The 14862-nt window shown below is 40.3% G+C and overlaps 2 protein-coding genes across 4 annotated transcripts in view; both read right to left on the reverse strand.

The window, feature by feature from the left end:
• LOC126389127 (chromodomain Y-like protein 2) overlaps positions 1-8937 on the reverse strand; it is a 48421-nt gene extending 39484 nt beyond the window's left edge. Inside the window, exon 1 of the mRNA XM_050042597.1 lies at positions 8599-8937. Within this exon, the coding sequence (XP_049898554.1) occupies positions 8599-8622 (24 nt within the window). The 5' untranslated portion in view covers positions 8623-8937. The remainder of the gene's footprint in view (positions 1-8598) is intronic.
• LOC126389193 (cytochrome c oxidase subunit 4 isoform 1, mitochondrial) overlaps positions 1-14862 on the reverse strand; it is a 516851-nt gene that overhangs the window by 315665 nt on the left and 186324 nt on the right. The gene's annotated exons all lie outside the window — the stretch shown is intronic.

The raw sequence follows: 14862 nt of genomic DNA on the forward strand, positions 1-14862 counted from the left end.
TAAAAGCTCTGCTGGTTTATATATATCACATTTTTCACATCACTGTATCACCGTTTAGACTAATCCGATGTTTGTAAAGTCTATAAACACAATGATTGAACAAACATTACTATTTCTTAGCCATTAGCAGTGTCTGTAATAGGTAATAACCATAGACTGTATAAAAATAATAACTCATAAAACGGTCCGTGAAAAAAAGGTGGAGGTTTTTCCAGTGGATATCTTAGTTACAACATGATTGAGCTAGCAAAGCAGTTTTGTGTTGCTATGTGTGGTATTTATTCAGTTTTGGGAAATCACGATGTCTAGAAAGCATCAGTGGCTGCAGCTGACAGGGACAGCTAACAGCAGTAAAACTAACATCAGGACGTCATCCGTTAAAAGCCTCCCATTGTCGGATACGACATAAAACTACTCCAGTTAGCTCAATCATGCTGTAACTAAGACATCTGCTGGAAAAAATATTTTCTTCACGGATGAGCACACGTTTGATAAAACGGAGTTTAATCTCTCGGCATCCATTTTCAAGCTCTCTGTGTGTTTGTTTCCTTGCGGACGAGAAAAAGGGGAGCGCACATTTCCGAGAAGGCGTGTCCTTGTTCGCCGGTGTGTTAAACACACTTTAGAAAGGAGTGTCCCCAGACTATCAGAAGGCAGAGATCTCTGATTGTCTGGTGGCAAGACTACTCTGCCTCAGGCTTTCCTTGTTTGCATGTGGAAGGGCAGAGAGGTGTGCTCTTTCTGCCTTAGGCTTTCCAACTAGGTGTGTGGAAGAGGCTTTCTGTGTGGGAAAGGCAGAGAGGCCCCAGAACAGAGCCATACCACCAAATATAATACTGCAATGGAAATAAAGTTTTCTTTGACAAAAGTGGTCCTGACTGAACAAAGGATGTTGACGAAATTAGTCATTTTCTATTCAGTAACACACAGCTATTAAAGACATGTCAACTTTAAACCTTCAGTTCACATCGACCCAACATTGCATAAATTGAAAGCAATGCTATGAGTATCTACAGTGAGACTCCTTTAACTTTTTGTGTCTACTACAAATCAAGCTTTAGGGGAAGATTTTCAATATTTTCTACTACGCTAGATTCCATCAAAAGCCTGCTTGTTTGTATGAAGGTACACAAGCGTGAAAATTCATAAGATGAGGCATTATGTGTCCCCTTGCAGGCAGTCGATCTGTGAATATTCACTCCAGTAGAATTGGAGGGGACCTGACATCGCTTTGTGTTTGTTAAACCAGAAATGGAGGATGGTTGGAGAGTTTTAGAAAAGGTTCAGTGCAGCTGTGGTTATAACTGCTCATCATTCCCCCAGAAGTGTTGAGCACATTAACAGGAGTAAACAGCCTTTGATGGGTAAGCTGCAGGGGTGTCAGTGAAATGAACAGGAGATTTGAATGCTTACAGTCCCTGACAATGTGACACTTAACCATATAACAGCATAGCAGAGACACATGCCAAAAAAAGGACAAGTAAAGTGGAGGAGGCAGATAGAAAGGCCCAGTTGAATACACAGACCAGACAGGTTTACAAACACTTGGTGCTTCAATACAAGCTGGAAGAATGGAGGTGGGCATGTCCTCCCTCAGCTGTCAAATGCCTCCATCCAACCCAAAGCATCGTAAGAAGAACATACAAAGGTCTGTCAGAGATGTCAAGACAGGTGTGCATTGTACACCCTGACATCACTCTTGGGTGTGGTTGAAGGTGCAGCAGAGCACATGTCTGACCACACTCATCAGTCATGCTGGGTCTGCACCGAAGCACAATTTCCACCACTCTACTGCTGTGAAACTCACAAGACCAGGAATCAACACCCAAGCTACCACCAGGTTCAACAACAACAACTAAAGTCCCTGGAAACATCAAGAAAATGCCTTGACAGTTGACATCAGTGAGGTATTACCAAACTAATTAACCAATTACAAAAAAAATACTGCATGGGGAAAAAAAGTGAAAATTAAATATTGTAAAAATAATTACAAAATCAATTAATTAAAAAAAGGTGTATTTATCAAACAGACACATCTGGCTGGAGTCACAGTTTGCGTGTCATTTTAGTGTCTGCAAAGTGAGCCTCTCTCCTCATTGTAAATGCATGTAAGGGAGGTTTGCACAAAAAAGGGAGAAAACAGGATTACATTTTTCACTAGATTTACTAAGGTTACATAATTTGCAACTGTGTATATATACCTAATGTTTATTAGAAAAAAATAGAGCTTCCCCCGTAAGTGGAAGATTCAAATCATCAGTCGGAGAACCCTTACTCGACTGAGATTCTTCAAGTTGAGCTGTTGTTTTTTGTTTGTCAATCAGTGTGCAGCTTCTGCCCCCAGATGTAGCGGCAGAGTGAGCGCTGATTGCTTTTACATAGTTCTCCAGGGCAGGCAGCTACAGACCTAGACCCGGGGCAAGTCTGAGTGAGACAGAAACAGCTGACCAGAGGAGGAGAAGTTTTGCCCAGTGAGGCTTCAAGATAACTTTAGAGGGGATGAAGTTTCAGCTCACAGCAACTTAATACGATACTGTCACTGGCTTTTGTTTGATATTTAGTGTCAGCGAAACTGCTGTTGTACATTTCCAATCCATTACTAGCATAGTTAACAGCCCTCAAAGGGCTAACTTGGCTTGTTTACTATATTACATGAGCGTTGCTGTCACCCTGAACATCCTGCCGAATGCCATTCAAACTCTCAAACAAGACAAGATGTCAATATGTTGCTAAATAACGCCACAAGCTAGTTTACATATCTGTGACATGATTATGTCACTGTTTTACATACAGTTAAAACATTTTTTAAAAATGAAAGTAAAAATTAAGGTCTATCTAAACTTAACTGACTCTAACTAGCTTTCTAATTAGCTATTATTATTTTCAAGCTGTAATCATCTCATTAATACACATCTAAAGCCCTGTTTACACCTGGTATTGACACGCGTCTTGGGTGACTGGATCAGAATTAGACAGCTCTAAGATTTGAGATACACTGGATCTGTTGACGTATGTGGAGGTTGATGGATCCTATGCAATTTCTATGGAGGGCAGGAGATCCAGCTGCTTGGATACAGCCGACCATTTGAGTTGACCGACCATTTGGCGAATCTGAATTTACATAATTATGACTCAACCTCAACTTTATGCAAATGAGGTCCATCCAAGATAATGCAAAACTCAGGTCAAACTGTCAAACTAGGCAGCGAGCATCGATCAAATATGAATCTAGATTCTGTTTCCACTAGTGTATTGTTTAACTATACAATGAGAAAGTTTGTGCCGTGATCGCCATCTTGAAAACAGTTAAGCAATACCGCCCAACAGCTGGTGCAAGCCGGACTATTTGAGGTTGAGGCACGTCTTTCCATGTGTTCAACGGATTTGGTGTATAACTACCATTAGTACAGGTGTGAAAGCACCCAGTGCATTCTTAATGCCTCTTGACATCTGATCCCTCAGACCACATTCAGAGGTGTTGTTGGCCACATATTGCCACATTCTTTCAGCACACTTACGTGTCTTGGGCCAAATTGAAGGACCACCACTCAGGTAAAACCCTTGCTTATCCGGCTCCCCACTGGATAAGAAAACTTTCTGTTGCTGCTGTGACAGAGGTTAGACAAAGCACTGAGGTCCATCCCTGGAGCCATGTTCCCTCCCCGTGAATGGTCAGTTCAACATCTGGCCAGTTAGCATGAGCTAACACAGCAACAGCTGTTAAACGGTCCCAACAAATTCAGACCGACACTGAAACTGCTCGACTCTGTTGTTTAAGCCATTTATATACCATTATGGTTATTAATGGTAATGTTAGCCATGTAATGTCAAGTTAGCACTGTCACTATGTGCGTGTGCGGGCGGAATCTCACCAACTGTCCCCAGTCTGGAGCTCACACTCCCACAGCAGTAGTCTCCTCGCAGCAGGGAGGCAGAGGAACCATGGGTGTGCTAGCTGGTCTCATGATAAACAGAGGGATAGAGCAAAAGCAGAGCAAGGAGGTGCTGAGCGAATCAAGTCGCTGCATGCTGCTCTTCAATGAAATAAGATTTTACCCTTTTTAAATAGTGAAAAGAATATCAAATCAATATTTGGCTGTCGATGATGATATTGTGGCAGGCCACGGCAAATAAATCAGTGTATGGGAAACATGTCACAGACTCCCGCAGTATGTCCACTCGACGCAAATGAATAAATATGTGCTGAAGTGTGCATATTGCACAACATACCTCCTGTCGTGTCAATTCATCAACACATTTGGTCTTCGCAAAAGGAAATGATGTTTGTGTTTATCTGCATATAGAGCTGGCAAGTGAGATCCAATCAGAAGTGGTCACTTGAGACACGTGGGGGTGCATTCTAATGCCGGGCGTGAACAGACTTCGAGGTGTCCACCTGTGATCGAATCATCCAGGACACATGTTAATACCAGGTGTAAACAGGCTCTATATCTACCACAAATTTTTTTTTATCTACCAAAAACTTTTTATGAAGGCTGTTATATAGACATCATGAATAGAGATTATGCAGACCCCTGGAACAAACTCAGTCTTTGCAACTAAAGGAGTTCCCCTGCAGACAAACAACAGGGATAAGTGATTGAGACATTCACTGACTCTCTTAAAGAGAGAAGAGTTAAAGTATGGAGTCGCTAGATTTGTCGCTAGGCATTTTTTTTTAAATTAAGTCTCTAACACTCCATAAATCAAGAGAGAATGTTGTTAAGTTGGCAACACCAGTATAACCAGAATCATTAGGACTCATCCCATGTGCAAACATTTTGTGCTAATCTTTAAAGTAGATGTTGAGATAGTCTACTGGAAAAATTAAAACTTTGACCTGCTGTTGCCACTAGAAGAAAAGTCAAGGAGGATCACCAACATCACTGGGATGAATCCTCTGGGCACCATGGATATTTGTACCAAATTTCAGCATCTAAAGAATATGTACCTTCAAGCAGAGCCTCAGAGTGTCTGTAATAGAGAAAGAACTAAGCAGTGTCTCTAGTCTTTAATCTATGTCTGTTTGTAGAGGAGACAAGTTTGAATATATTTCTAAACTCTCCTTGTTGATGATGTTTACAATCTATTGCAATCTTTTGTTCTTCATGAATACAAAACAAACTTTTGACAGCCAATTTTTAGGCTTTTTGATGCTCAAAGGCCAAATTTTGGGTGGAGATTCATTTTAATATTTAGTTCCTTTGATATATATAAAATGTTGGCTGTAAACAAAAAGTGCTGATGAGAAAAATAACTTCTATACATTTCATTAAACAGGAAGTTAGGCTCTCTATAGATAATTCTGTTCTTCTGATGTGTGCATCTATGATTGTGTATCTAAGTGTTGAATGGGCTTGATAAATTAAGAGGGAGCAGGGAGTATATCTGAACAGCAACTGTTGTTTTCTTAACTTTGCTGTAGCATTGACATTGACTCAATGCATTTCACAAAGTTGTTAAAAAGCCTGACATTTTTCTGTGACTTTGCAAAAAAAATGCTTTCACACTTTACTTCTGAGATGGTTTGATGTCATGACATCTGCTCAAAACAACTTGCTAGATTACCATTTTTCCACTATGAAGCAGAACAATGGCCTAGTTTATGGATGGGTCTGTGAAGCATGCAATAGATCAGAGTGACAGTGCATTTTAGGAACGCCCACAACTGGAGGGCTCACAGACTGAATGTTAAATTCACACAGATCATTACAGGTCAAATATGAAATTCTTCCCCATTTCCCAACGGTACAAGAACAGTACAGAATTTTACTCAGTCAATCTCATATAGTCCTGGAAGTCACTGCGTGTGCATCCCAAAGCCTTTAAGCTTAGGCTCCTGATCCTTGACTCCCCAACCAATATATGTATCTTCTAACTTCCACTTTTCAAACAATCTCTTACAGCTCCATCAAACAAACCACTTTTACATAGCATTATCAGCTATTTTATTGGTGCTCGAACTCCAACAAGCTCAGACTCCTCAAAGCAATTACTTGACATAAACCCCAACCACAGAACACAGTGTTCTCCATATTATAAATGTTGTTTCTGAATGACAGCTGTACGACACCTGCAAACTCTGGTCAGCTTCTCAATTTTTGTTGCCATGTAACCCCATCGCTAGAAAAAATGTCCAAACCACGGATACGTTACATTTGCAAGCTATTATGTAGCAGATAGGCTTCAGCAACACTGTGGTTAACAGGTGGTTACATTTAGACACAAAAACCACTTAGTTATGGTGAGGAGAAGATTGTGTTCTGGCTTAAAATATCCTGTTCAGGGGGCCACAAACTCTGCAGGAAAACAGCAATGTCTCGGTACAAAACAACCACTTTTCGGGCCTAAAAGCTGTTGGCAACACAGCAAAGATTCGCTAAATCACAACCGCAGGCTTTTCACCTTGGTGACACGCCATCCCCCATCCACTCCACCTCCTGATGAGAAATTCAGGGTCTATATTTTGTTACTTTGCAAACATTGATAAGATACATATCAAACATACATATGTAATGTATTCTTGGTTCGCATAACCGTACAATGCCAACATTTTCTTCTGGCGACTGAGCTGTCGCCATGTTAGCAGGGAAACAACCCAAAGACTCAACTGACTGTCGATGGCAAATGCCTGTCAACACCTTGTTACATTCAAAAATAAATTATATTTTGTGAGCGATAACCCAGTAACCTGTTCAACAATGATCAGTCAACAATGCAGCTCCACAGGAAATTAATCAACCTTGAGTGACCACAGGCTGACACATGTAACCAACAACCTGTGTGGAATAAACAGCATTTTTAATCAAGTAGTCTCATTTAAAAGCAAAAGTACAGTAATGTTTGGGTGCCCTCGAGCTCACCTGTGCCCCATACAGGCTGAGCCCTTTGCAATTGCATGGGTTTGATTCCAACCTGCGGCCTTTTGCTGAGTGTAATTCCCATTTTCTCTCCCACATGTGGACCTGCACTTTTATAGCTCCTTTCTAGTCTTCCAACCCATTCACCCATTCACACACTAGTGGCTGAGGCTGCCATACAAGGTGCCACCTGCTCCTGAGTTTTTAACACACTCACACGCCAGCAGGAGCAATTTGGGGTTCAGCATCTTGCCCAAGGATACTTCGACATGTGGACTGGAGGAGCCAGGGATAGAACCACTGAGCCTCTGATCAGTGGACGACCCGCATTACCTTCTGAGTACTGTCTATCTTCAGCTATAATGTCATTAAAGCCAGAAATACTACATTCACTCTGTTGTGAATGTTTTTTTCAGCTGCTTGTAACTACTAAACAATGTGACTTGAAAGCAGCATAAAACAATCAAGGTTTTGCAGCTCAGTAACAGTGTGTATGAATGCATGAAGCTTTATCCAACTCAAGGAGGCATAATTAATAGAGCTGAAAATATGCAATTAAAATCCTTATTATAAAAAGGGAGGAAAAATGAAAGTGAATAAAGCTGACAATAGCCGAAACACACAAACACATGGGGTGCAGATGCATTAATACGTGTCAGGATAAAGAGCAGCAATAATAAAAATATTACAGTCAGCAGGGCTAACTGTAACAGTTTGTGAAAAAGACAATTACCAACTGCTTCTCACTTAATCTACTGTCTCCTAACAGATGTCCTGTTTGACTCATACATTGTTCACCAGTGCTGTGGAGATAATGTTATCTACTTAACCACTCGTGAGAGGATCCCAAAGTTTCTCTTCAGATAGACATTTTTTTGTGGCATGTTTAAAGTGTGTAGTTTATTTAAAAAATAAAATAAAACTTGCTTTAAAATAAAACTATAGGCTTTTTGTTTGTCCCTGGAAGTCATCAGACATTCACTGTCCCCCCCATCTCTCTCTGTCACCACCACCAACTGAAACATATGACACCATGTCAGCCTCACAAAGGCTAATGACAGTAAGTGCCTGAATCAGTGAGGCTGATGCAGAAACCAGGCTTCATGCAAATTCTGGCACCGGTTCCAGAGTGATGTTGCGCACGAGGGCAGCGTGACCTTCCTGTCACCCATTTGGGGCAACTTTTACGCCCCGAAAAAAACTATCGGAGTCATGATTTCACCAAATCGCCCCATCAAACCGGAGGAGAAGAAGCTCACGCAGACCTGTTTACACCGCTCGATAAAAATAAACTGGTGTCTCATCTTATGTGCCTGCGAAAACAGTCACAGTGCAGTATAAAGGCTGTGATGACAAAATATCTTTTGGCATGTATGCGCACCTTCACAACCATCACTCCGTCTGTAGCTATTCACCATGCCCGTCCGCTCCGCTCCGCGCTGCTGTCACTTTACCACGACTTTCAACTCGGCGACAGACTGAGGAGTTCAGCTCGTAAATGACATCTTATCTATTTACAACAGCCGCCAAGAATTATGGCAAAGTATATCAGAAGCGACACAAAGTCCGAGCATAAATTAAGCAACCTTGTGTTCGCAAAGCTTGAGAAGGGTTAGTTTCGCCTGTTAAAGGGCTTAGTACACCGCTTTTTACATACGCGACGCCCTCCCCTTTACTTCCTAATTCCATTATTCGTCAATATTACAGAGCATTTTCCAGGGACATGGCTTTATCTTACCTCGTAAAGGTCTCCTGAAGCCATTCTGGGGTGCGGACTCCGGCGGCGCGGCGGTCTTGCCTGCCTTGTTGGCTTTTTTTGGACCCTACTCTCTCGGTGTTTCGGCGAAAGCCCCGATAGACGGGAATTAGCGAGCAGCCGTGTTATTCTGAGCAATCCGCAGTAGCAGATCAGCAGACAGTGTCAATCGAGCCCGGCGCTGTGCGATGGATCGCTCCACACTTAAAACAAACAACCATCGGGGCGGTGCTGTTTACCCAGACCCAAGTGGAGGACTGGAAATTAGTCCCCAGCTAAGAATGCGCAGCCCTGATGGTCTGCACGCGCCCTGCTCCTCGGAGCTCTGTTGCAATCCAACTACTCAACGGGAGATGATATGCTAGATGTCTTGTGTTCAGAGACACCGGCTGAGACACTTCCCTCTCTGTGACCCCGCTCTACCTGTCCACCTTCATTTAGACTCATTAGGAAACATCCAGAACAAATTCACTGGAACTATTTATAATGAGTGACGACTTAGTGGAGGCTGCTTAAGTGTGCTTATTGATGTTCATGCGTGTTACCTTTCATTGACCTGTGTCACCACACAACTGCTATCATTTGGACAATATTTCTACACACATGATTAAAATGTAGGCCTATTATCATTAACATAAACAATGTGCTGGCATGCAGAAATATACAATAAAAAAAAGATATATATATATATCTTTTTCCATTTTACAATCACCCTGTTGCAACTAATAAAATGACCAGATCCAACAAGGACACAACTGGGCTGCTCATCAGCATGGGCAGACTGTGAAACTTTGGGCCCCTGGGCACAGATATGCAAAGGACCCCACCACCTCTCCTATATATGGAGCAATACACAGACTTTGTTGAGTTTTTGCGACTCTTTGAAGTCATTATGCATCTTTTTATGGTTTGTGTCTGTGGGTATTTTGGTCACTCTTAAAAACAATTTACTTCAACTTAAAGAAATTAAGGTAACAATTTGCATGCATCTTTTTAAGTAGTTCCAACTATGGCATTATTGAGTCAATCCAATGAGTCTTTTATAATCTGACAAAATCAATTCATTTAGCACAACCATTATGATTTGCTTTGACCTTGAAAAACTTAATTAAGTTGAACCAACTTAATATTTATCCAAACAATGTGATGATGTTTTGTGGTCAAAGTATTTTTTAGATTTTCTAACTTTCTAACTCTAACTTTCTAACTTCTAATTTTAATTCCATCCAACTCAAAAATGTAAAAGTTGTTTTTGACCAAGTTCTTGAAATGATAAACCAAATAAAATGACCTGATCCAACAAGGTCACAGTTGGGCTGCTCATCAACATGGGCGCATTGTGAAACCTTGAGCCCCCAGGCACAGATATGCAAAGGACCCCACCACCTCTCCTACAGAGAAGCAATACACGCTCTTTGTAGTCATTATGCATCTTTCTGTGGTTTTGTGTCTGCTAACAGTATTTTGTGCACTCTAGAAAACAAACTACTTGTTCAACTTAAAGAAATTAAGGTAACAATTTGCGTGCATCTTTTTAAGTTGTTCCAGCTGTGGCACTATTGAGTCAATCCCATAAGTCTTTTGTCTGACAAAGTCAATTAATTTAGCACAACCACCATGATTTGCTTTGACCTTGAAAAACTTAATTAAGTTGAACCGACTTATTTATTCTAATTCCATCCAACTCAAAAATGTCTTGATTTTGACCAACTCCTTAAAATAATAGAACATCAACATCATTTTTTATGCCGAGAAACTTATTTCGTGTCTTTTTTGTCATTTTGCATGTCCTTGTGTTTTTGTGTGTGTGTTTATAGTTGTTTGGGACTCTGTGGTAATTTTGTGTGTTTTTCTGGTTATTATATATAGATACCTTATAACTATTGAATGTTAAAACACAACAAAATTTGGTTGTCATCAGTCCACTCAATGTACAACAAGGGGAGACATTACAAAAAAGTTATATATACATTATATATAGGTCTACATTTGTATTATATGTCACTTTTTAGTCATTTTTTGTCTCCTTTGAGGTACATCTGTGTCTTTCTTGGTCCTTTTGTGTCACCTTGTAGTCATTGTTTTGTCGCCTTGTGGTTGTTTTGGGTCTCTTTGTGGTCATTTTGAGTCTCCTCCTGGCTGGTATAAGGTTTAATTTGACATTTGACATTTTGCAAATAAAGGCCAGAGGCCCCCCTGACACTTTGGGCTCCTGGGCCTGGCCCTTTCAATGATCCATCCGTGTTCATCATCACAACATTATCAGTGTTGCAGTCCACAGCTTTAAGGTAGGCTTTATGGTGAAGATTCATGTGTTAAAACACCACGTCAATTAGCATGTCATAATGAATTATTGATTATTTGTGACTGTGAAATGATGTGTGTCAAACTGAAATGTTGAGAAGTTCCGCATCAGTGAAGGTTAAGTACAGACTGATACTCAATGTAAATATAGCCTACTAATAATCATTATGAGCTGATTTATATCTCGTTCATTGTAGGCCTATTTCACTCTCATCGTATCTAGAATGTTCAGAGAAACACATTTTTTTATACACAATATAGACACAATTTAAAAAGATCAACAGCAGTGTGGAAAGTCAACAATTATACAGATTTTTCATTAATTTTCTTTCTGTCATTCAGTTATTCCTTTTAAATTTTAAAAGTTGACCACACATGCCTCTGCACACATGATCAAAATCAACAAACAGTGAGGTATTCTGGTGTTCAACTCTGTGTCGCATATCTATATGAAAACAAATTTGGGGAAAGGAGCTAAGTGCAGATATTATGTGCAACTGTTCTCCAAGCCACACTAGATTTAGAGCATTACTGTTCCTGTGAGTGTGCTCCAATGTAAAATTATCTCACCATGCTGCTTAAATAGGAAGACATATCATCATTGATAAAACAAATACCGAAGAAAACAAGCACATCATTTCTGCTGAAAACGCTGAACAGGCCCCGCTGATATCACAGCAGAGGTGTAAACTGGCACCTTTATTTTGCCCTTCATTTAATATTAATGTGAATTGTGCTTGGTAGGAAGAGAGATACTGCACAGAATGACTTTTAGCGTAATAACAGAGGTCAGGTTTTATTTTCAGGAAGTTCAAGGGCATTTCATGGGTCTAAACAAGTTGCTGGAGTTGTTGAACCTGAAGATATGCTTTAGAATATATTAACTTCACCAACAGGAATGGAGCAGTTTTGTCTGTGATGCTGGAAATAACTGCTTCCTTTCCATGAATATCATGATGGAGCTTGCAAATAATTTTTTATGATTTACTGATATTCCATCATATCATGGAGTATATGAACATTGTTTAGTTTAGTTTAAGCAGGGTGTCTACAGGTATCAGACACTTAAATTTAATGCTTTCAAGACTCTTAACCAAATTTATGAGTGATTTTTGGACAGATCATCTTTTTATTATTCAAGCATTGCAGGTCAGTATAAAGGTCAGTAAATGTAGTCCTGTGCAGAGGTAGATGTTATGTAGGAATAGTAATTAGAGTCTGTTAGGTCAATCTATACTGCTCAAAAACATTAAGGGAACACTTAATTGTCACAGTGTAACACCAAGTCAGTTAAACTTCAGGGATATCAATCTGACCATTTAGGAAGCACAAGTGATTATAAATCAGTTTTACCTGCTTTGGTGCAAATGAATGTGACAACAGGTGCAATGGAGAGGCAAAAGCAAGACAACCTCCAAAAAGGGAATGGTTTTACATGTGGTGGCCACAGACAGTTGCTCTCTCCTTATCCTTCCTCACTGATTCTTCTCCAGTTTTGTGTTCTGCTAGTGTCCTTGTCACTACTGGTAGCATGAGGTGGTACCTGCAGCCCAATCAGGTTGCACAGGTACTCCAGCTCCTCCAGGATGGCACATCCATACGTGCAGTCGCAAGAAGGTTTGTGATAGGAGGAACAGGAGGAACACTGCCAGGACCCTACAAAATGGCCTCCAGGAGGCTACTGGTGTGCATGTTTCTGACCAAACTGTCAGAAACAGACTCCATGAGGGTGGCGTGAGGGCCTGACAGCCTCTAGTCGATGATTTTAGTTTCCATTGAACACTGTTAAGTCATTTTGTTCTCAACAAATTATACAGTGTGCATCAGTAAAGATTTCCAAGGTAAATAATTCATTCATTAAGATCTGATGTGTGATTTAAGTTTTCCCTTAATTGTTTTGAGCAGTACATTTAGCCAACAGGTAAGTGCAAGTATAAAGTAAGAAGACTATGTTTGACAAAAAGAAACTGAAAGATGGATGAATTATTATAGGACCAATAAGATCATCAGTGATTGGACTTACTCAAGATTCACTTGAGGTCACTGAAGCAAAGAGAGCAAGGACCAAACAAAAAACGGTTCTGTATTCTAGGACCATCCATTGCACTGTGTTTTTAACAGACTCAGAAGCTCAGTTCAATCAGGGGAGACAGAAAAATGAAATAAAGATAATATTTAATACAGAATATGAGTGTACAGATTAACAGATGATTTGTGCTAATTAAGATTTAACAGAAGTCTGGCACCAGAGGGAGATAGATCCCTCCATGGAGTCCAGACACTGGTGGTGGTGGTGGCTGATGACTCTGAGGCTGATGGCTGCTGAGGCATATGAGGCTGATGAATCCGTAAAGATTGGGTGGTGATGGGGAGGTGGAGGGCGCTGATGGTAGCAAGAAAGAACTACGGCAGAGAAAGAGCCATAGAAAGAACTACGAGCAGTAAGATGATAGGCTGACAGAGAAGGTGTGTTGCTGTGCCATTGGCTGCTTGTGAATCAGCTGATGACTCAATTGACAGACCCAGACAATGACACCTAGAGACAGTGAGTGAGCATATGTGCAAGGAGTGAATGGCAGAGTGAGGAAGAAACTTGCACCTGAGCATGAAAAGTATCTTCCTGACTGAACTTTGCTAGAGCTTCATTTAGTGAACAACTCAGGATGCCTTGGTGTTCTTCTCAACAACTCAGGAGGCCTCTGTTTCAGCATTTTTAAAGAACACTTTTGGATGTGGTGTTTAAATGCAGCACCTCTCAGCTGTTGATTATGTTTCCAATGGCTTCTTATGGTGTGATTTATTCACTGTATTGTACATTTGTATTTGTAAGCCTTTCTTAGAACCTGCAGACACCCTGTAAAGGTTAGAGCAGGGTTAGGTTCAGTTTAGGGAAGATGTTGGAGGTTAGACATGTAGTTGAAATGGTTAACATTAGGGAATGCATAATGTCACTTCAGGTCCTAACAAGTAGCCCACACAAGGTCAAAGGTATGTGTGTCTTTGTGTGACAACGTAAAAAGGTTTCCTGGGATCCTGTGGCACCATTTATTGTGGCGAGTGAGGTATCTGTTACAGTGCACTCCATGTGACACTCTCCATATGATTTTTTTCTTTGTAAGCTATTGTAGACTTTCCCTTGTGTTTTATTAAGCTGAGGAGGGAAATGTACTTGAATAGGAGGAAAAAGAAACATAGCACTTTCCTTACAGGAGTCACAATAATGGGGGGAAAAAACTGTTGCAGAAGGCAAGATTGTGCCATTTCAGGGCATTTTAAACCATGCTGTTGTGTTTCACATATCTTTGATAAATGAAAAGCAGTCTAAATTGTAGGTACAGACGGGCCGAGGAAATGGCAAAACAGGAAGTGTTGTCTGGATAGACTTCAATTAGCTGTGTATCAGGAGACAGCTATAGACTTTCTGCATTAGGAAAAAATATGCTGTGTATCATAAAAGAAGACAATGGATTTAAGATTTCCTGAACATGTTTCACAGTGTTGCATTTTATCACACATATGTTACAAGTCAACACTTATATCTGCTCGTGGCAGCACTGCACTATATTTGAATAAATCATGCAGGTACGGTACATCTGTGAGAAAAGGGGAAATGAACACTTTCTTTTCCTATATTCACAGATATGTTATTTCCTCTGTCATTAGCGTTGAGTCAGTTGCTATTTTCTGTCATGTCAGGTGTAATTGTAATTGTCTGTCATTCTTAATAATAAATAATTTTATTCCCAGCTGACCTCTTCAGTGATGGTACGGTGTTAAAGGGAAATTAAGAATTAAGCTTATAAAATCAGTAGAATATCCTAGTTATCACAACAGTATAACAAGTACTTAAACTTTGAATATTTACCTCGCAATGAATGACACATCTGTTACAAACTGAGGTATATTTGTTGTTTTTGGCTTTTGCTTTTACTTTTAAATTTT

Source organism: Epinephelus moara, chromosome 1, assembly GCF_006386435.1.
Source record: "Epinephelus moara isolate mb chromosome 1, YSFRI_EMoa_1.0, whole genome shotgun sequence".
NCBI lineage: Eukaryota > Metazoa > Chordata > Actinopteri > Perciformes > Serranidae > Epinephelus > Epinephelus moara.